The 23,401-nt window shown below is 41.3% G+C and overlaps 1 protein-coding gene across 14 annotated transcripts in view; it reads left to right on the top strand.

The window, feature by feature from the left end:
- The window catches only part of dst (dystonin), a 172,066-nt gene that overhangs the window by 90,897 nt on the left and 57,768 nt on the right, over positions 1–23,401 (top strand). For 13 of the 14 annotated variants that reach the window (XM_069180055.1, XM_069180054.1, XM_069180064.1 and 10 more), the window contains 14 exons: positions 6,249–6,398; positions 8,559–8,647; positions 9,188–9,311; positions 10,041–14,768; positions 14,881–15,030; positions 15,271–15,486; positions 16,032–16,181; positions 16,614–16,847; positions 17,650–17,802; positions 18,067–18,300; positions 18,689–18,976; positions 19,991–20,536; positions 21,204–21,380; positions 23,016–23,139. In XM_069180055.1, the coding sequence (XP_069036156.1) occupies positions 6,249–6,398; positions 8,559–8,647; positions 9,188–9,311; positions 10,041–14,768; positions 14,881–15,030; positions 15,271–15,486; positions 16,032–16,181; positions 16,614–16,847; positions 17,650–17,802; positions 18,067–18,300; positions 18,689–18,976; positions 19,991–20,536; positions 21,204–21,380; positions 23,016–23,139 (7,363 nt within the window). The remainder of the gene's footprint in view (positions 1–6,248; positions 6,399–8,558; positions 8,648–9,187; positions 9,312–10,040; positions 14,769–14,880; positions 15,031–15,270; positions 15,487–16,031; positions 16,182–16,613; positions 16,848–17,649; positions 17,803–18,066; positions 18,301–18,688; positions 18,977–19,990; positions 20,537–21,203; positions 21,381–23,015; positions 23,140–23,401) is intronic. The other variant, XM_069180066.1, reaches the window with a different exon arrangement.

The following is a 23,401-nucleotide window of genomic DNA, read 5'->3' as shown; positions in this document are numbered from 1 at the left end:
TAGAGAAAAAAGGCATTGGACAAAGCCGACCACACAACCTGGTCAGAAAACCTGGAGCTGCAAAAAGCCATGAGTAACGAAGAAACGTTAAGGCTGAGACAGCAGGTGCGGGATCTAGAGGGTGCTTTAGCCGAGACCTCGCATCAGAAAGAAAGTCTGGAAAGCGAGATCCAGAAACAGAAGAAGGTGACCGAGGAGTTGAAGCTGCAGAAAACGGCTGCGGAGTACAAAGCAGAGCAGTGTCGGCTGGAGCTGGAAGCCTCTGTGAAAGGCAAGGCGGCCCTGGAGCAGGAGCTGGCTTATGTGCGCCAGCTCGTCCTGCAGTCCGAGGCAAAGCGCTCAGCGGTGGAGGAGCACCTGAGGATGCTGAAGAGTAAGATTGAGGAGAGCACGCTGGCCAGGAGGCGGCTGGAAGACCATCTCAGGAGGAAAGACACCGATGTCCAAGATCTGGAGCAGCACAGGAGAGCTTTGGAAGGAGAATTAAAATCCAAAGAAGCTGCAGAAGCAGAGCTCTTGAGTCAGTTGAGGCAGCTGGAGCAAGACGTTGCTCAGCAATCAGAAGCCAGAATGCTTCAGGGTGAGATGCGTTTTTCCATTGCGCGGGAGACGGTCCAGCAGTCTTCCTTTTCCAGCAGCAGCCAGTCTCTGAACGTTGACAGGGAAGCTGTAATGGCTCACCAGGAAACCGAGGCAAGGAAGGCAGAAGCTCTGCAGCACAAAGTTGAGGAGCTCACACTGGGAAAGAAGAGAGCTGAAAATGAAATTAAGAACTTGAAAACTGAACTGAACTCCCTCACGCTGCAAAAACACGCATCGGAAGAAAAGGCGCAGCGTTTTAAAGAGCTCATGGAAGCTGCAAACACAAAGCTGAAACAGCTCCAGCTGGAAGCAGAGTCACTTAGGAATAACTCTAAACAGAAATCTGAAGAGGCGAGGCAGGAGGCGAGTGAGCTCAAGAAATCTGTTTTCCGCTTCCAGGAAGAAATCAAAACTCTTCAGCGGGACAAAACTTCCTTGGAACAAGAAGCCCTTTTCTACAAGACAGAGGTAGAGGGACTGAAGGACCAACTAAAAATAAAGCGAGAAAAGTTGCTTCAGATAAACTCTATTGAACAGGAGAGTAACCAGAAAACAAGATATTTAGAAGATGAGCTCTTAAGCAAACAGGCTGAAGGTGATAAACTCAAACTTAAGATTAATGAAATCACAAGAATAAACGTCAAATTAGACAGTGATATCAGAAACCTGAAGATTAATATTGAATCCCTTAAACAGGAAAAAGCTTTTAGTGAGCAAAAACTGAAGTCCCACAAAAGTGAAATGGATAGTATGAGAGAGCTGCTTGAAAAGGCCAAAGAAGAAAATACTTGGAAGTCAAAGGCTGAACAAGAGAATCAGTTAAAACTCCGAAACCTTGAAAGTGAGCTGACCAAGAGCAATCAGATGGTGATTCAACTGAAAGAAAAGGTGGAAGAGCTGAAAAACATGAACCTCGAAACCGAGCAGTCCATGAGGAGTGTGAAATGTGAGTTAGAAAAGGTCTATATGGAAAAAAGTAGCATGGAACAACATAATAACATCTATAAATCCCAGGTGGAGAGCTTAAAATCTCAGTTAAAAATTATTGAAGATGAGCTTCAGAAGAAAAGCCAGACTTCACACGAACTTCAGCTTAAATTAAGGGACTACAATGATGAAATGAAGAAAACAGCTGAACTACAGCAGAAGATCCAGTCTCTTAATGTGAGCAATGCCAGCTATGAGAAGGACCTCAGAAACCTAAGGTCTGAGCTCACTACAGTAAACATGGAGAAGAAGCAGGCTGACCAGAAAGTCCAGACTCAGAAGGCCGAAATCGACGAGCTGAATATGAAACTGAAAAGACTGAAAGAGGAACTCCAGAGGGAGAGCCAAGAGGGTAGGAAAAACAGCTCTAAAATTAAAGAGCTTGAAAATGAACTACAAAAATGTAGAATGAAAATGAAAGAAATGAACACAAGCTCTGAAAAATCTATATCAAATTTTAAAATGGAAATTTTAGCCCTTCAGAAGGAGAAGACCGCTGCTATAGACAAAGCCCAGTCACTGGCAATTGAAGTGACTTTGTTAAAGGAGAGATTGGAGAGAGCTCAGGAAGACATCAAACAAAGGCAGAAAGAAGGCATAGCCGATCAGCAGAAATCCCAAAAACAGGAAGAACAACTGGAGAACTGCAAGAAGATGCTGGAGGAATTGAAAAGCAAACTTGAGTCGCAGAAAAAGGCTCATGAACGGCAGCTGCAGTTGTTTCAAAGTGAAATGGAGCAGAAGCTGAAATTAAAAGAGTCTGCTGCAAAACTGGAGTTTGATAAGAAGTCAAGAGAACATTTACAGAGCGCAGAAACTGCTGGAAGGGAAGTCAAGTACTTCCGGCAAGAGATCGAACAGCTGAAAGCCTTCAATCAGAACACGGCGAAGAAGAAGCAGGAGGCCGAGCAGGAATTGCATACGTTGCGTGTGAAGGTCGGACAAGCAGAGAAAGACCGGACCATGACAAACCGCGAGCTCATGAATGCAAAAACCTACATCGCCGAATTAGAGAATGAGCAAGTCAAATTGAAAGCTAACGTCACTCAGACGGACAGTATCCGAAAAGAAACCACTCTGGAGAATTCGAGGCTTAAACACACATTAGCCGAGATGGAAAGAAAGCAAGTGATGGGAGAAAAAGACGTTCACTCTCTCAAAGAGCAGATTGCTAGCTATAAGAAGGAGATAGGCAGCCTGCAGGAAAAGGTATCCAAGCTTGAGGCAGCAGTAAGTGCAGAAAATAAGAAGGCTAAAGAACTGGAGATGAGTCTGAATCAAAGAAATCTTCAGAGCTCCAAGGAAACAATGATTTTGCAGAAAGCTGATGAGGAAGTTGCGACCCTGAGAAATGAACTGCAAATAACAAAGCAAATTGTGATATCTCATGAAGAGTTGAAGCTAAAACAGGAAGAGGAATTAAGGAAAATTAAACTATCCTTGGAGGTATATACACAAACATACTTTTGAATATTTCATACCATTATGTTGTAAGCTACAAGTACAGTTTTTTGCAAGTATGTCTTAATTTTGCTAAGTTTTAATAAGTGTTACCACGATCAACTGTATATGACTCCATTGAGATGTATCTTTATTTAAAATACAGTCATCCGTCATTATCTAAAGAAAGAGTAAAATACTGGTGTATGTATGAGACAGGAATTTCCTTTATCAAATGATGCACTTCCTAAGATATATATACAAATCCAACATTTTTTGTACATACTGTGTAAGTTATTGATCTTGAAAGGTCTGTTTTTTAGTTCAGTATATGCATATAGCCAGAATGAACCTGTTTAGTGTTTTAATAGTTCTTAAAATTTCATATCTGCAGATTGCTAAACTGGAGAAGAATAAGCTGATGGAAGAATTGAGAATGTCACAGCAAGGAAAGGAGAATGTTTGCAATGAACAGGATCTTCTGAAAGTCCGACGCACAGAGCCAGAGCCTGTGCTTAACATCCTTGCAAATTCGTACAGTTTTCAGACATCGCAGGTTATAGAAAACAAGAACCTGCATGGAGACTCCAACTCTGTGAACACACAAATGGAATATATGCTCACAAACAAAAGCTCTACATCTGACATGGCGCACTCGTTGGTGATCATAAAGAATGCCAGCATCCAGAACACTACAGACACTTTCTCATCTCACTATCAAGACCTGAGAACCCCCCAGATAGCAGAATCTTCTCAGGCTCAGAGAGATTTGGTGAAAAGGGATGACTGGGACCTGACTAGGGGAGAAGACAAATTCAAATTCCAAGGGCTCAGGTATGGCGTTAGTGCCAGACAGCTGATTGAAGCCAAACTCTTAGACAACGAAATAATCCAAAAACTAGAATTAGGCCTGAAGACAGTTGAAGAGGTACAGATGTCTCTTGAAGATTTTATGAGCAAAAAGTCGGCCATAGCTGGGCTATACTTAGAATCGAATAAGAAAAAGGTTTCATTTCTGGAGGCAGCCACTCAAGGCTTCATAGCCAAAGCTTATGCTACTGAGTTCCTTGAAGCACAAGCAGCAGCAGGGTTCATAATTGATCCAATTTCAGGCAAGAAGTATTCAGTTGAGGAAGCACTTAAGTATGGCGTCATCGAGGAAGATTTAAGAGACAAGCTGCTAGAAGCTGAGAAGGCAGTCACTGGGTATTTGCATGCTGGTAAAACGCTGTCAGTGTTTCAAGCAATAGAACACAGGCTTCTCGAAAGGCACAGGGGCAAGAAAATCATCGAAGTGCAAATAGCGACAGGGGGAGTGATTGACCCACAGAGGAGCATTCGGCTGCCTCCAAATCTCGCGGTCGATCTGGGCATTTTAAACAGGGCCACTCTGCAGCACCTGTACGAGCCAATAAGCAATCCTAAAGGGTTTCACAATCCAGACACGGGGCAGACGATGTACTACCTTGAACTGATCAAGATGTGTGTATTTGATGTTGATAGCGGAGTTTTCCTCTTGCCCTGTGGCAACAGGCATATCACACGTGTCTCTCCAGACAAGGGTCCTAGAACTTCTGTCATCAGCAGCAGGGCAGGCACAGAGATGACAACATACGAGGCCTATCAAAACAAACACATTGACAAAAAGACATACCTGGACCTCTCAGGAGAGGAGAGTGTTTGGAAAGAAAGTTCCACTTCAGATGCAAGCGGAGCGCCGTTACACTTTTTGACCGACAGCAAAAGTGGGCGGCAGTTTTGTATCAAAGATGCTATTGGAAAGGGGATCATTGGGAACACAGAATGGAACAGCTATAAAGATGGTAGAATAACAATCAATGAGCTCGCTGACACACTGATCACAAGGCACACTGTGCCTCAGGATCCAAACAGTCCTATTGCTGGAGTGTGGGAGTCCACTGCCAACAAACGCATTTCAATTCTGAAAGCTCTGCAGCAAAATCTCCTTGACAGGCTCACCGCTGTGAGGCTCCTGGAGGCTCAAGCCTGCACTGGGGGCATTATTGATCCATCCACGGGACACACGTTTGCCATCCCTGAGGCTCTCCGGCGTGGCCTCCTGGATGAGACTTTGGCTCGTCAAATCCAGCAAGCCGAGCAAGCCTACACTGGCATTGCCCACCCCCAAACCAAGAAGGCCCTGTCCTTGGCAGAAGCGATGCAAATGAATCTGTTCAGCAAAGACGCTGGTTTCAGGTACCTGGAATTTCAGTCTTTGAGTGGTGGACTGATACACCCAGAAACGCATGCCAGAGTCACGATGGAAGATGCGGTCAGGAACGGCCTCATCGATGCAGCCACTGCCATGCAGCTGAATGATGAGAAGTCTCGCACAAGAAACCTAACGTGTCCAAAAACAAAAAGGAAAATATCTTTCAAGGATGCTTTGGACAAAGGAATTTTTGACTCTCACACTGGGCTGAGATTATTGGAAGCGTCTAAACCTCACAGTGTTGGCAGTTTGACTCCTCGGTACTTTATTTGGGCGTACTGATCTACATCTTTTGGGTCTTGTTGCTCCAGCAAATAAACTCGAAATGTAGATCCCATCAGAGACTTTAGAGTAAAGGAGAAACGGTGAAGTGTGTAATACATTAGTTTGTTTCTGAAAAAAATGTGTATTTGATCTATTCTATACACGCATGTAAAACCTGAAAATAATTATCTTCTTACTGAATAGTTTTAGTTCTTTTGCAGTCATTTAAAACTGCTGAGTATCAATTGCAACATACTTCTAAAGTGAAACATTGTCTCAATGAAAAGGTGTTTTGTGTATTGCTAAATGTATTGTGACACAGGATGCCTGCTTTATGTAAATAAAAAGAAATGTTATGTTTATTGTTGGTTTTATGCATGGTATTTCAAAAATTGCTTAAGGACAAACTGAAAGCACTCACGAATAAGGACATAAGCAGTAACCTTTTGTTTCTACTCATCTGTCTGATGTGTATGATACTGTATATAGCTATATGTTTCTCATCTCCTGTCTCTCTCTCATCAATTGAAACTTTCATCAAGTAAAAAAAAATGTTTTATGCCAAAAAAAAACATTTTAAACAGTACTGGCTGGGAGGTTTGCCTTTTAAACATTCTTTTCGTTTTATAGGTTGGTGGCGGGCGTCCACGTTCGTTTCCTGTTGATTTTATAAACCTGCTTGCATCGAGTAAAACAGTATTCCCTGCCTAATTGGTGCTTTGATTTTCTTCCTGAATCTCAGAAATCAGTAGAGGAGGAGAAGAAAGAGCACAATGAGAAAGTTAGCAAACTGTTAAACTGGGTATCCGGTGCGAAAACATGCCAGGGTAAAGAAGACAAGGCTTTTCAAGATGGCAAAACTGGCACAAGAGAGACTTCTAGTAAGCCCCAGGTAATAAAACACTCAATTCCTTAGACAAACACTGACCCTCTGCTCCCTGCTCCTATCAGGTTTCTAAACAGAGTGAAGCATGTGCTTTTACTGGCTGCTCTTTGAAGGAACAAATTGGATACTTAACAGTGTTCAGAGAAACAGATTATATCAATTTTATCAATTCTTTCACTTAAAGCTCTGTGTATATTCCATTAATTACTTCAATAATATAAAACACGGAACTCAGTATATGAAGTCCCATCCTACACACAGTGTTTATATCTTCGTCTGTGGTCTTTTCATATAATTATGCATTTTGTGTGTCATGTTCCTGTTCAGATTCTCTGGTCTGCTATCTAGCCATGTTAACAGACACATCCCTTAATAAGATTTCTCCACTGGATTGCCAAGAAGTGTGAAGGTGGAAGAAACTATCACAAAAAAAATGAAGATATTGTTGAGTGTAACGCTCCTAAGTATCCCTTCTGCATTTTCCATCACTCACCCCTGAGACCTCAAATATGATGTCTGGTCATGAACTACCTTAGGGATACACATGCAATATATATGTAGTACCAGATAAAATATTGAGTTTCTAATGAAAGTTAAAGAGACTCCGAATTCTCACTCCTTAAAATTGTGTATTTTATTCCTTATTCCATATTCACTTTTACATTACACAAAACTGAAACATGGTATTGATCATCTTAATGATGTTCTTACTATTGGAAGACGTTGTGTTGGAGCATCAGTAGGGTGACTAGAGGAAACAATTCCTGTGTCAGTGTTATATAATCCCCACATGGGCTTTGGTAGTATTCAGGTCACTGAAGAGGAGACGAGTCTCTGCCTGCTGAGCACTGGAGCGCTCATTTCATATTGTTACAAACTGTCAATAAGAAATAGTTACCTTAATTAAGAAGGAGCATTTAAATAAACATTTTGGATAGTTATAATACAACTATAGTTGGTTAAATGCATCTTTTTGACCATAAATGTGGTCAGAAAGTCACTAATATCAGCATTTTGATAATTTGGATAGTTTATAGCGATGAAACCTGTCTTTATGATGAAAGAAACAGTATTCACTGGGAGATGCTATTAACAGAAATAAACCTCTTCCAGATTTGTTCATATAGAGGAAGCAAATGTTTGCCATAGGATGAAAAGGTTTCCTTTATGTGATTGTATTTTTCCATCATTTAACATTTGACTGTACCATACTTCATGGGGGAAAAATGCAATTATACTTCAGAATTGCAAAACAAAAACTATAGCAAAAAATAAAATGATTCATTAAATATAATAAAATAATTCAAAATTATAGAAATAATAACAGCAACATAATAATAATAATAATCATCATCATCATCATAATCATCATCATCATCCCTCTAATAATAATGGCAATAACAACCATAATAATTATATGGACTAGGGAACCGTCTGTGGAGATCCCAGGCGAAGGCTCACAGATAAAGAGTATCTTGAGGTGAAAAGAACCTGCTCCGAAGATGATGTCATGAAATTCTTCCGGGCAGTGTTTGCTGTGTTGTGGATGTAAATGACAAGTCATGTAAAAGATTTGTAAAAGTATTTTGCATTTGACAGACACTAATAAGTGGTTTCAAGTTTAAAAAAAACTGAGATGACGTAGCATGATCAGAGGGAAAAGAGAATCGTGCCTATATACCATGTATGACAAGCAGCACATCTAGTGGTGAGCTAGGTCCCTGAAAGTTGTAACCCTGGCTTTTACTCAACCTGAAAAGTTTCTGAAACTGAACATCATGCAGTAGAGGCACGGAAACCCCTTCAAGTGCAAAGGCTGAAACACAGAACGGCAATAGAACAGCTGTGTCATTAGCACTTAATATTGACATATTGTTTCATTTTGAGGTTCCATCTATGTTTCTGCATTCATACTTAATAGCAAGGAATCTCAAATTTGAATCTTATTTTACATTCTAGATTTTTGCATTCAGAAACCAAGCAGATGTTCATATGTATTGTTTTAATTTATAAACCTGTCAAATTCATCCAATAAGAGTTTTTCCAGAGTCCGTCTGTGTGTTACCAGCTGTGTGGTGGTCTAGTTGAAGTGATTAGGTTGTATGTGGGCTGTATATGGGCTGCAGATCCAGTTCTGATTTGCTTCTGTTCCCTCTGTTATTGCAGATCTCAGCAGAAGAAATAGCAGCCAAGAAGGAACAAATTGCTGAGGCTTTGAACAGCACTCAGGTGCTTCTGGCTAAACACAGTGACAAGTGAGTTTTCTCCCCTGTGCTTTGCGGATATCACTCAATGCAACATCCACTGCTTCCTTCAACAGAAAAGTGCTATAAAACATGAGATAAAGATCGAGGTGTCATTGTTCCAGTTCTGAGTCTGAAACCTCTCCAATCCTGCCTCATGGCCTGTTGGTATTTTATTATTATTAATAAGAATAATAAAAAGAACAACAATGGCATGGTGGTTGGCATTACTAACTAGAGGTGCTGTCTGTGTGGAGTTTGTATGGTGTCCCCATGTTCATGTGGGTTTCCTCTGGGTGCTCCTAATTCCTCCCACAGTCAAAAGCATGCTGGTAGGTCAAGTATCTTTCGAAAGAAATATCCTTGCTCTGGATAAAGTGGTTAGAAAATGGATAATAAGAATAATAAAATTGTATTATTGTAGTTATTATTATTGTAGTAGTATTGTAGTCCACATCAACAGCAAGGAGAATAATTTTTCCTTGGCCATCACAAAGACAGGTTAAGAGTAAATGTGCTTTGTCCTCTGTTTTTCATTTTATTTTATCACAGAATGTCAGAGGAAGAAAGGCAAGAAACCAAAGAGCAACTGAGGTCTTTACAGCAGGCGTACAGTGACCTGTCTCAGCAGGGCCTTGGCCAGCTTCAAGCACAGCAGAGTCTGCCAGCTGAACAGGTAAGCTGTCAGAGTGTCAGTCAGGCCTTCCATGACATGTGGCCTGTCCTGGAAACACTTGGATTAAGAAGAAACAACCAGAGAGACAGTGTCTCACTGCATGGTAAATGACTAACAGTTTTTCTTGTCAGTGTGGTCTACTGCATGAGATGGCAGGTTTTTGTCACGGTCACCCTAATGGTTAAGTCACACCAATGCTGTTACAAAAGATGATAGAATATGGGGGAAGGATACTATATTTTTGTTTTTTTTTTCTGAATCTGTGTGTTCCTTGAAAAATGTTGAAGTTTTTTTGATAAGATGTATTTGAAAAACAGAGTGTGCTGTAAACATGCATAGCATGGGCGTCTAATTCCACCCACATTCTAACTTTTCATAGCAGAACCACTCAATCACAGCCTGAGGATTCTACCTTCACAGGTGTACATTTGACTAAAACAAGGCTTTTAATATGTTCTGTCTCTGACTAACTGTGTTTTTGCAAGATGTGGAAAATTCTGTTCACAGATGCATGCCAGCTTTTTTGTGTCCCTTCTTCTTGCTGTTGAAACACTGACACAGACTTTCACTTTTGTGTATGAACTGCTAACTTTCGTATGCTTTTGCTGTTGGTAAGTACTTGTTTCTACTGTTCATATCCATCAATATCAACATTTAATTATTCACATTTCTCTGAATACTATCAACAATAAGTACATTATTATGGAGCATCCATTGTGTTTTTTGCAGGACTTTCAAACCATTGAAGGCATCATAGATCTGGAGAGCGGAGCTGTATATTCTGTATGTCGATCTGTGCAGAAAGGCTTAATTGACTATACAACTGGAATCCGACTTCTTGAGGCCCAACTGATTACCTCTGGACTGATTCTTCCTGAATTCAGGATGTGTTTGGATTTGGAAGATGCTTTTAAGCACAGTCTGGTGGATGAACAGGTTTATTTGCAATTGCAAAAGCTAAATGAAGCTAACAAGTGGATTATGAATGCACAGTATTCATCAGAGCCACTTCCAGTAGTAGCTGCCTTTAAAGGAGGTGCTATATCAGAACAGCTCGCTATTAAGGTGATCGAGATTAAGCTGGCATCGGGGGGACTAAGAGTGACTTATACAGGGGACGTCCTGAGTCTGGAGAAGGCTTTTCAGAAAGGGATGATTCCACCACCTCTCTTCATCAAGATTCTTGAAAGACAAAACACATGGAAGGATCTGATAGATCCCAACACTGCGGAAAAGGTTTCGCTTGTGCAGCTCATTCAGAGAAGCGTCACTTATGAAGAGACTGGTCTGCGTTTGTTGCCGGTGAAGAAAGGTAGAGATGGTAAAATAGCTCTGAAATCGGGCAGAGAGATCAGCGTTTTAAGGGCTGTCCACGAAGGCCTCATAGATCGAGAGACAATGTTCAGGCTGCTGGGAGCTCAGCTATTTGCGGGAGGATTAGTCGACCCCAAAACAGGACACAAGCTCAGTTTAGAAGAAGCCTTGAACGAAGGCCTGATAGATCAAGATACTGCCTCTGGAATTCTGAGCTATCAGGCACAAAATGGAGGAATTGTCAACCCTCACACAGGGGATAGATTAACTGTTGATGAAGCTGTTCAATGCAATTTAATCAGCTCTAGCAGTGCTCTCCTAGTGCTGGAAAAGCAGAAGGGATTTATGGGATTTATCTGGCCTCATTCTGGTGAAATATTAACAGTGTCAACCTCACTGCAGCATGAGGTGATTCCAAACCAGCTCACTTATAAACTGCTAAATAACAGGCAAAAAATAGCAGCCTTTTATATTCCCGAGAGCTCAGAGGTAGTTGGTATTGAAGATGCAGCAAAGGAAGGTTTAATAGACAGGACTACTGCCAATGTGTTAATGTCTATAGAAATACCCGATGTTTTTCCTGATATAGAAGATTTAAACAATAAAATTTCATCATGGTTGTCTCTGCGTGAGGTCCAGATTGAAGGACCACAACAGTCGTCACAAGATATTGAAATTTCAGAACTGGAAAAAAACTGTCCATCACCCACAGAAGCCAAGGAATTATTTATTTCATACATCATGATGAACAGTTACATGGATCCCAAATCAGGACAGAGGCTACTGATATATGATGGGCAATTGACAAAAATGACCCATCTTTTTGCAGAAAATATTGAAGAGCCAAACAGAGAACAGGAGCATGATATTCTGTGCAATGTCGTTTCGTCCCCTGTGAATTACAGTGATGTTCAACAGTCTACTGAAACTATCCTAGATAATATGCACATCAAACATAATTTGCCACGTAACGAAGATAGTTTAAGAATTGAACAGAAGCAGCACACTTCAGGATGGCATTCTTTTCTTCGGACTGAAGAAAATGTTTGTGACACAGAGGCCACAATGTGTAGTGTAGGGGAGAAGAAAGGAGTGAATTACAGTGATGTTGGTTTGGAAATAGATCTTAATTCTGGTGGCAATGATAAAATGACTTTATCAGGGCTGACAAGGCCTGATTCAGATTCTGATCTGCCTAGAACTACGCTTTACATTGAGGAGGGTGATAATGAGCAAATAACACCTGAAAATAAATCTGTGGATATAACCGTTCTAGATGAACCCGATATGCGACACAGTGAGCCATCAAACACACGTGACATCATAGAAACAGACGTGAGAAGTGAGGGAATCACGGAACCTGAGACAAGGGGCGCAGACATTCCTGAGGAAACTGTTGATATTTTGTTTTCAAGGGAAATTGTTTCTGGAGAAACAGATCTGCAGCAACCCCAAGCCCTGGCTGGCTTAGAGCATTCAGACCAAGCAAAAGACATGTCTCAGAGTTTGACATTGCCTGGGACATCGGGCATAAATGTGAAAAACAAAGAGGTGCACATCCTTTTGGAGAGATCCAGACAGCAGCAGTCGGAGCGACACTTTGCAGCTCAGCTTTTGAAAGTTCAGGTGGAAGAAGGTGGAATTTTGGATGTTACATCTGGAAAGCGGTATTGTCTTAGTGGAGCCCTTGAAAAGGGGCTTATTGATGAGGAGACGGCAAGAGATATTTTAACTCTGCAGGTACAGGAAGGAGGAATCTTTAATCGGCAGATGGGCACAAGCGTGTCCCTTAGGGAAGCTGTGGCTAGTGGTTTCATACCACCTCACATTGTTCCTCAGGTTATAGAGCAGTTGGGTGGTCCCTGTGACTCAAATGATGGAAAAACTGTTACAGTTAGTGAGGCATTGCCACAAGGTTTAATAAATAAAAATGTCACTGAGAATCTTTTAAAATATGAAAAGGCTACTGGTCTTGAAATTGACCCAGGTAGGAGTGTTGCTCAAGCAATAGGTCACGGTCATCTTGATGATGTCAGTGCTAATATGCTGTTCAAAGGACAGGTGATTTCTGATGGGTGTGTGGATCCTAAACAGGAAAATGGGAAACCAGAGATTACAACAGCTCACCTTGAAGAGAAAGACAAGCAACATGCTGACTTTTTTGCAAAAACTGAAGGAAAAAGTCAAAGCATAAATGAACCAGAAGAGATGAAACAGATACATTTTCAGATGGAAATATCTGGTGCTGCCAATACTCAGCACAGTGAAGATATGTTTTTTCCGGAAGCTATGAGCAAAGGAATTCTTGATAAGGAAACAGTTCGGTCCGTTTGTTCCAAACAGTTAGAGACGGGTGATATTACACAGTGTGCTTCAGGTCAGTGCTTCTCTGTAGAATATGCTCTACAGCATGGCTTAATAAATGAAGACTTGACTGATGAACAGTTTAAAACAGAAATTTCAAACTTGAACAAGGAAGTAGTCTGCAATACTTTACATTCTTCTGATTTAAGTCTTAATCAAAAAGACTTACAGAAGAATGCAACATCAGAGCAACAAAGTGCTGGTGAAAAGTCAGTCAATGAAAGCAGTGTCCCATATACCAGTCAAGTAGGTGTTAGTCAATCTGATGAAGTGTCTGGAAAGAGGTGTAGTGCATCTATTACAGAACAGTCTAGAGTCCCGATTCAGAGGACATCAGGTGTGTCCTGTGTCTCACATGAAGATGCCTTGTCTGAAGGGAATCAAATGGACAACTTCGGGGACAATTCCAGTCCATTCAGAAATGCTGCAGTGGAGTCAGAACAGAAAAACATTTCCCCCTTTGAAAGGAATTCGCCCCCTCTTTCAGCTGACCCTGAAGCAGGTGTGAGGAGTGGTGAACTCTGCACTGACACATCCCACTTGCAAACTAGTAATCTGTTTTCATGGGCTCAAGGTACAAAGTGTGACCGAGGGAGCATTCAGGAAAGGGTCAAGGATGGTGTTGACTGCCCCTCGGATGAAATGATGTCTGCTCCAGCAAAGTGTGCTCAGACAGAGACAGCGGGTCATGTCATAAAAGTCTGTGACAACATTCCTGTTGCCTCTGAGTTCAGTCTATCAGAAAGTACAAGGCAAGAGAATGATAGTCTTTTACGGCACCATGGACATTTCTTGGAGGCATGCTCTCAACAATACGAAGAAAGTTCTCCTGAGAGTGAAACGTTAAACAGTGTGAGAGATAACAGTTTGAAGGATGTCTTTAAAGAAACTCTTGATTCTGAGAAAAACGTCTCAGTATGCACCACTGAATTTCTGCCCGGCTCCAAAGCAGCACACACAGCAGATGCAGGCACCTTAAAAAATGACTGTAATAAAATGGGCTTTGAGTTAGACAGCTCTACGCTCAAAGCATCCACAGTGAGCTGTATTTTTGGTGAAAATAGCACTTCATCTGTGAATCCTGTTCCGGATCATGGTGTGGATGGAGATGACTTTGCTGCACCACAAACGTCAGATTTTTCCAGTGCATTAAGGTCAAGGCTGCAGGAACTGGTGAAAATGAAAGCGGAAAATGCAGATGTTCATGTTTTACACAAAGCAGAAACCCAAGTCATTGAGGACATAATCAGCATGATAAAAAATGCCCAGGATTCCAGTGGAAGAATCGGTGACAGTTCAGCTTCAGGTATTGAGGAGAAAGAGATGCCTTTCAGTCACATCAACAGCAGGAGTCCTGACCTGCTGGTTGACTTGCTAAAACAAGAGGCCCTCCGGTCAAAGTCCCGTGAGCAGCTGGGAGATAAGGAAAGCCTGTCTTCTGAAGTGAAAGTCCTGGATGCAAAGTGCACTAGTGTGGTAGAACAAATCCAGTCACAGCTGCTGCAGATGTTTCAGGCTGCATCCCCTGCTGAAGACCCTGCGATGATCAGAGAAGTAGCTGATGAACTCAGCAATATGGTGGGGAATGGAATTTGTGAAGATGGAAGCCCAAACCTTCCTGAAGCTAAAAGAGAGAGAGCGGTCTCCACTGCAGAAGACAGAAGACATTGCCCGCAAGAGCAGTGCTGCTCCAGTCCACCGAACGACAGCATTCATATCGTCTTGCCTGAGGATGACCTCACTGCAGACAACAGCAATGAGTCTGACAGCACACCGCAAGTAAGTGTCCCGCTGAAACTAGCTTGTGCAGATGAATGCAGTGGGAACTCAATTGTAGCATATATAAAACAAGATTTCAAAGGTGACAATGTTAAAAAAAATATTTTTACAGGCACCCAGTACTACACAAATGTTTCTGGAAAGTGTTGGGAGACTTCAGGATCATTCAGATGTTCTGGAAGACATGAAAAATGACTTGGAAAGCCAAGGCCTTGTGAGCAACAGCTTGGAGGCTCTCAAAATACAACTTAAAGAATCTCAGGTTGGTTTGTTACGAGTTGATTAGTGCCAGAATTTTACTAACCGCTTTTAAAAAGCCAGCTTTGTATGAGGGGGTGGCTTAAATATTAATAGAAAAAAACACCACTGTTTACATTCTTATTTGTGATGAAAATCACCCAGTTTGCATGTGCGACCCACAAGCTGTCTTTAGTGAAACTCTCTTCTTCAATAATAAGTTGGCTTTAAACATGCTATTGAAGCTTGCATTCTCTGTTTTTAGTGGCTAGAATCTCAGCTTTCTGCACTGGCTGGCACGCTAACTACCGATTTGAAGGCAGCGGAACAATTATTAAGGTCTGCTAATGAGCACATTCCCACACAAATACGTAGAGATCTGGAAACGGTCTCTACAGATTTGCAGCAGGCTTTCTCTGAAGTTTGCAAAACGTCATCAGAAAGGAGAATTTCTGTAATAGAAGCCATTGACTCAGAAAAGGTCAGTATTTTAGTATTTATATAGTACTTGTATATCAGTATATACTATACTGACACACTGTATACTGATATACTAATATATCAGTACTGTACATACTATTTTTAGATAGTGTATCAGTATTTAATTGTATTGCCATATATTTAGGTTGCAATGAAAAACAAATCCAAGTATTTTATGATTTATGATTTTATTTATATATGTATTTTATTTTCCCTATTCATTGTGAGCATGAACCCCATACATTGCTTACTCTTCTCTATATTTTAATATCAAGGGAGATATTCTGTCTCGGTGAACTTCAGTAAGCATAACAACAGCAACCACCACAACATTGACAAGTACTGCAATATTAAGCAGAACAACTGTAATATGTCAGGGTAATGTTATTGGGTTTCCATTGATCATTTTAGTCAACATAGTTGCAATCACTCGATTTGATGTTAGATCAGTACTTGGATTACAGTACTTCCCCATTGTAATCAGTTGACTTTAATTGGAGCATTTGAAAACGTTATAAACTATAATTGTATTTTTTCTTATTTTAGTTAAAATTAGAAGCTTCAAGTCAAGACCTCCTCAATGTCCTTGAAAAGCTCTCCGTTTGCATTCATGAGACCTCTGAAACCGTTTCCAATCTTGATATTATGAACACTGATGACTTGGATACAGTGAAGTATAGAATTCAGCAAAATAAGGTACTGTTCTGGTTCTCTGACATAAACCTGTGAAAGTATTTTTTAGAACAAGTATTGCTACAATACTGCATTAAAGTAACGATGAAATATATCAACAAAGACAAATCCCTCTCCCCTTTGTACATACGTATATAAAATCTTCATTAAAATATGCCACATTGTTACTTCGGTAATTTAATAAATAAGATATAATAAATATTTTACAGTCTTTTATATTAGTCATCCCTAACTTCAGCTCTGTATAAGCAATCAATATATATACTGTGTATACAGTGTTCACTGGTCATCATCTCATCTCAGTTGATTTACCTGGTAAATGAAGGATTTAAAAAGTCCTATTAGAGTCATTTCTAGACGCTCAAAAGCAATATGAATAATCACATGTTATTTGCAAGATTTTAAAAGATGGTTTAATTTATTTGATAATTGCAGGACTTGGAAAACAACCTGTCTGTAACACAACAACAAATTGAGGCCACGGGATTTGATGTTCAGTTCTTCATATCTGAACATGCGCAAGACCTCTCTCCCCTCCAGAGCAGGCAGCTGTTGAAGTCTCTGAGTGCCACTCAGAGGGCGTTTAAAGACCTCATGGAGAAAGTGTCTACCCAGAGACACACTCTGGACCTGCATCTAGAAATTAGACAAGACCAGAGTAATATGAAGGTTTGGTCTTTGATGATGGAATGGTTTCTGAATGAGAATAATGTGAACAAATGCCAACTACTGTGTAATTCAATTTGTATGTGGAACTTATTCTCTAACTCCTTCTTTATGTGCATTGTGTGCTTGTGCATCCAAACTACTGTATGTGTCTCCTTTTTACTTATTATCAGTCAAGAGTACTGCATCTTCTGACATCTGTAAAACTGAAATAAAAAGCATTCTTTAGGATTTTCTCTAATAAATATGTAATTTGCTAAGATAGTGATATGCAAGTAAGGATACTGGAACAACATTTCTGTGATCATATTACTTTTTCTATCTGCTCTTTTTGTACCTTAGTGTCTGTGCACTACTACGATTTCACTATTTGCTCTGGGTTAAAACAAATTTAGATGAGAAAAATGTTTGGATTTCAAAAGTAAGTTCAATGAATGATGATATACAAGTACATGAATTCTGTTGTACTGTAAACATTGTGGCATAATCAATATACTTCTAAATATTTCTTGTAAAATACTAATTTTATTCTAGTTGCATTTACCTTTTGCAGGAATCAGGAACACCAAAATGCCTTTAACTCCAGGGATCGAAAAGCATATCTTTCTCGTGCGTGGATGTCTGACTGCATCGACATCATTTGAGTGCTAACACAAACTCTCTCTTTCTTTGTCTTGTTCAATAATTGAATTGTTGTTGGGTGTCTAGCATGTTTACAGCACACTCTTGTGAAATTAAGGTTGTGACAGCATGTGTTGAAAGTACTAGAGATGCCTGCTTCTTCATGTCTTGGTTTTTGTTTCAGAGCATTACAGAGAAGCAGAAGGAATACACCGAAAAACTGCAGGAGCTGTGTGATCACATGACGCAGACAGAAAATCGCCTGATCGGCCATCAGCAGTCTGCTGTCACTGGTGATAATCTGGGGGATCTTCAGCAGTATCAGAAGGAGCATCAGGTGTGTCAAAACCCCTTGGTAAAATCTTCCCTCTTTGGAAGGTGTTTGTCACCATTTAGATTTTATTTCTCCTCTATGAATATGGACAACTTTGGCAAACAATGTACATTCAAGTTTTACCTGTTATCTTCTATTGAAGTTTGATAAAAAAACAATTGCCAAGGACTTGTGGCTTTCCCTTTTCATGAGATCCTAATGAAGGGCAACATGAGATGAGACATACAGTAATTCCAAAAATAACCTTTTATCTCTTCTTTAACTCAGGCCTTGCAGAAAGATGTGAAAGATGGAGAGAGTGCTTTAGCAGAAGTGGTGAGGAGTACCAAGCAGTTCCTGGACGAGAACAGAGATAAACTACAGCCAGAGCAAATTGCAGTGATTGAGAGCAAGTTGGAGGAGGCCAAGAGCAAGTCCAGACTGGTCAGTCAGCGGGCAGAGGAGTCCAGGAAGGATCTAGACAAGGTTGTGACAACAGCAATAAAACAGGAAACAGAAAAGGTGAGATCACAGCTCTTTGTGCACATCATTTTTAGTTTAAGAAGAAAAGAAAAGATGTTGCATCAACCATCCATCAATATAAAAAAAATCAGACAGAGTCTGGAGTTGATTGTGATTGTATTTTCAAAACTTTTATTAAGGTAGATGACACACCTGTTTTATTGTTGTTCCATCATACTCATTTAATCAATTGTGACAGCTAACACCTTCTCCAGTGTAAATCCTGTATAATTAGTTTACATATACTTTACAGTAAAAAAAAGAACAATATTTTTAACATTGTAGAAATTGTTAATAGGCACAAATGAGACAGGATTCAGCGAGATACTTCAGTGTTTGCAGATGGTAGCATCTACAGTATAGTATTAGACAAACTTTTTTCCTCCAGTTGGCAGCGGGGGAACAGCTTGAAGAGAGCAAGAACAAAATTGAAGGTCTTCTGGTCTGGCTGTCTAACATTGGGAAAGACAAGGAAAAACAGGAGAACCTTAAAGACCAGGTGGCAAAACAGAATGGAAACCTTCCCCTGGAACCTTCAGACGAGCTGGTCATGGGAGAGGAGGACGAGGCCAATGGGAACCTTCTCCAGACACAGGGGGACGAGCTCAGCGTTGTGGATGGCAGAGAGAAAGACACCACCGGGCTGGACTTAGACAGGCAGTACGACAGGGTCAAGGTAGAAACCTTTTCCTGTCATTCCCTTGTTTTCCTGTCGTGCAGCTGCAACATTAAAACAAGTCCGCACACATTGAAGTCAATTTAAGCTGCATTGTCCTTGCCTAATGAATTCCTCAGGATGTTTTTTCCCCTTGAATTTTACGATCAATTACATCAGTGGTTCCAAACCTTGGGGTTTGTTGCAGGGCTCTACTCAGCCCTTTTCACCTCAAGCCTACTTAGGAGTCCCAGTGGCTAGAGCTCATGAGAAAAAATACAAGAGCGATGTGAGTGAAGATAAACTGTGATCAGGCAGGCTGTCTTTAAAGTAATACATACAGTAGCTGTCTACTCATACATACAGTGCTTACCCTCAGCCGGACACCCTTGGGCCTGATCCTTACAAACAGTCTGACCAAGCGCGTGTGGAAATGGAGAAAGCACTTAAAGTTTTTTGTGTCTTCTTACGTTTAGATATACTGTACATTCCCCTAAACCCTTTGTTTTTGATTCAGTCATGACTGAAATACCAGATTCACTCAGGTTGGAGGTAGTGAAAGGCATAAGAAACCTGAGTGATCATGGTGACACCTGCCTGCCATCATTCTGGTCAGGATCTAATTCTCTGTATCTCTAGTAAATCTTTCAAAGTACAGTACCATCGCTGCTATCAGAAATACTTTCACCACTCAGGCGAGATGGGCCCAATGTTTCACAGTATTCTTACAAAAAAGCCACTATGTATGGTTTTTTCAAGACTTTGTTTTTAAAGTTTTTAAAAAAGTATTGCTGATTTTGAGCCCTCAAATCTTTATATTTCACTTTAATGTGAAATAATCTTTCACTAGTTGTATAGTTGTACAGTTGTATAGTATATGTATATATAGGCTGTAAAATGTGAAATGGATGAAAGGCAACTTTAAAGGGAAAGGGTTTCTAAAATGAGATTGTTCTAGGCCACAGTACTTTGCTTCGGCTGTTTTGCTTTAGCTCTCAGAAATGTCCAACATTCATTTCCTTTATAACTCCGCAGGCACATCATCAGGAGGTCTTGTCCCAGCAGCAGGGCCTCATTGTTGCCACTCAGTCTGCCCAAGCTCTCCTCGACAAGCAGGCCCACATGCTGTCGCCTGAGGAGAAGGAGAAGCTCCAGAGAGACATCCAGGAGCTGAAGGACCGCTACGAAACCACGCTGACTGCTGCTGAGCACAAGCTGAAGCTCATCCAGACGGTCCAGGAGGAACTCCGCAAGTTTGAGAGCGACTGCGGTGAATTTGACACCTGGCTGCTTCAGTCAGAAGGGGAGATGCAGGAGCTCAAGACGGCCACTTCGCAGCTCGAGGTTCTCGGAGAGAAGCTGAAGCGGCAGAAGAGTTTCTCAGAGGACGTCATCTCTCACAAAGGAGACCTGAGGTTCATCACCATCTCAGGGCAGAGGGTGCTGGATGCAGCCAAGTCCTGCAGCAAAACAGACTCCAGCAAAGACTCAGAGCTGGTTGTTGACACGTCTGGAGCGTGTGCTGCAGTCCAGGACAAGCTAGACTCTGCCGCAAGTCGCTACAAAGCTCTTCATTCCCAGGTAATTTTACACCTGTAAACTAAAGACCTCTGATATGGTATAGACACAAACTGTGTTTTCTAGATTTTTAAACATTTAATTGAATGTTTAGTCTAGGGTGCACTTCCTCCAAAAACACCCCCTAATTACTGCAAGCTCTGCCAGGAATAAGTAGCTTTCTGGAGATGGAGGGATAAATTCATTTTCACAATAAAATGATTTGTGTATTTGAATTCAGCCGCATCATTGGTGTAACCTGTTTTGTGCATGTTTTGAACACAAGGTGGCGCCATTCCTTTAAACATGCCTGACATTCCTCCTGAACAAAGTTATCTGAAGAAGGCTCCACGGCCGAAACGTTGTGTTCTCTTTCTTCTTTTTTTCAGCATGGAATAAACCTATTACTTGTTCCTTTGCAGCCTACGCATGCTGACGCAGCTACCCACCAAAGTTATCTGAATGCCTGTTACATCAAGTTGCCTTGTCTTATACAAAAAGTGCAAATAATGAAGGAAAGAAACCTCTTCAGTCTGTTTTTTTGTGTTGTGCCTTGAATTGTGGAGGATGAATTTCAGAGTAATATCTTATTTTGCACTAGAAAAACACTAAAAGTCCTTCAAAAGCAGCATTTTGTAATTTGCTAATGAATTTGTTTTACTTTCCTAAATCATTGTGAATACTGTTTCAGTGTAACCAGCTTGGAACCAGCCTCAGAGATGTGGTTGAGAAGTACAAGAGGTATGAAGACGCTTCGTCTGGACTTTTGAAGTGGCTGAAAGATTCGGAAGAGGTGGCGATGAAACAGCTGGCAGAGACAATAGCTGTGGATCTCCAGCACCTTCAGAAGCAGTTGGAGGATACCAAGGCAAGACCCAACACTGATATCTCAATGCACTAATGTTGGTAGCGAAACTGGCGGCAATCCGGTATTGGATACAGTAGGCCCAAAGGTTCATGCACAAACGTACTTAGAAATACGTAGTGGTTAATTCCATACTGAAAAGTAGAAAGAAAAAAACACAAACTGGTTCGGCCGTTTAAGCGTTTTTCAGGTGTCGGAGTGAGAGAAATGAGATGTGGAACTAGAAAGCAAAGGAGAATATAGGACACAGCATGTGAGAATGGACACAGCAGGTGAAGCAGCGATACCAGTTCAGGAAGAATTTTGGCTTCTGATAACGTTCTGGTGGGCAGCACAGTGCCGCAGTGGCCAGCATTGCTGCCTCGCAGAGCTGGGGCTCTGGGTTCAATTCCAGACCTGGGGGTGCTCTGTGCTTGGGGTTTGTGTGGGTTCCTTTGGGTGCTCCCGTCTCCTCCCGCAGGCCAACGACAGACTGGTAGGTTCGTTGCCTGTGTGGGTGTGTCCAGGGTGTAACCTCCCGTGTGCCCGTTGCTTGCCAGGACAGGCTCTGGCTCTCCTGCGACCCTGAAATGGAATAAGCAGTTGGAAAATAGAGGAATGGATATCTTTCTGGAATAGGAATCCTGGAAATCCTCTCAAAAGATGCAGACTGACGGGTCAGTGTGAGGCTGGTCCTTTTACAGACCTCATGGCTTTACCTAGCAAAGGCAAAAAAAGAACAAAACTTCAAGGTTTTACATAAAACAGTATAAACAATGAATAGCTAAGTGCTGATTTAATTATCTTGGCAACTTATTTTTGGCAGTGTAAGGAATTTTACAGTTTTATAAGTTATGTGGATGAAGGCGTATAAAACAGTTATTATCTGAAAATAAATTATTTCCCAACAATGCATACAGTCAGATTTTTTGGCTTGTTAACATTTACGAGGCTGGGCTAGGAAAACATATTAATATTAAGTTGCGTGTTTCGCTCAGTGAGAGGTGGTGTGACTGAGCTGTTGAAGGATAAGTGTAATAAAAGGACCAAGAAAGGGTCACGCAAGTCATTAAAAACTAATTTCACTTAGAACCTTTTGCCAGAGAATCAGCAATACAGTCCAACATTTAATGTAGTCCAGAATAATCTAGGCATGGTTAGGGATGGATTCATATGGTTTGAGAAATAAAAGATCTGTAACTAACCAAACCTTTATCTAAGAGATACAGTACAGACAACATCCTACAGTGTCATGTATTTACTGTATGTGGGTATTTGAAAATGGGGCTACAGTATGAGTGGCATGAACCCACGAGGCTGAATGCCAGGAAGCAGATGATGGTGAGGAAGTCAGGACCTGCCTTGTGCAGGGAGCTCGGGGGCTGCTGGGATGGTGGAAGGGCACCCTGCAGTGAATGCTGGGAAGGAAGGATCTGAAGGCATGACCTGGCGGTGGGCGTCTCTTCCCAACTGTCATTTCTAAACTCCATTAAGCACTAAATCTACTCCTTTGAGGCATGTTTCACACGCAGCGACCAAGTGAAAGGTTTGTGTTCAGGTCAGCCATGGGCTCTTCATTATATCAAAAGTGTCCTACGTCTGGCTGCCTGGGGCTGAGGGTAACCCTAGTGATGGGTCTAACAAGGCTTTTATTGACAGGCTTTGCAGGGACAAGTATCTGGACGCCAAGCTTCTGTGGAGATGCTAAGAACGGCAGCGGAAGCTCTAATTGTGGCCGAGGGAGACTTGTTGACCAACCAGGACGCGATCCAGGGGACAGTGGGTGAGTGCTGTATGATGTGCTAATTCTAATGTAGTTGTTCCTTTCTTCTTCGACTAGTCAGATTATTGTGCCTATTGTTCTTTACATGACCTCGTGGGAATGTTGATAGAGTGTGATGTTTTATGCTAAGAGGCACAGCTTTAAAAAATGCAGAGGAGTAATTCTGAAACTTGTGCCACACACAATGCATCATTACATCCTCTTTTTTAATTTAATCTCAAAAAGAAGATAACTGGTGGGGCGGGTCTTCTCAGTCCAGTTT

The sequence above is a fragment of the Lepisosteus oculatus genome, chromosome 17 (assembly GCF_040954835.1).
Source record: "Lepisosteus oculatus isolate fLepOcu1 chromosome 17, fLepOcu1.hap2, whole genome shotgun sequence".
NCBI classification, from domain to species: Eukaryota; Metazoa; Chordata; class Actinopteri; order Semionotiformes; family Lepisosteidae; genus Lepisosteus; species Lepisosteus oculatus.
This window is presented reverse-complemented; position numbering and strand designations above follow the sequence as displayed.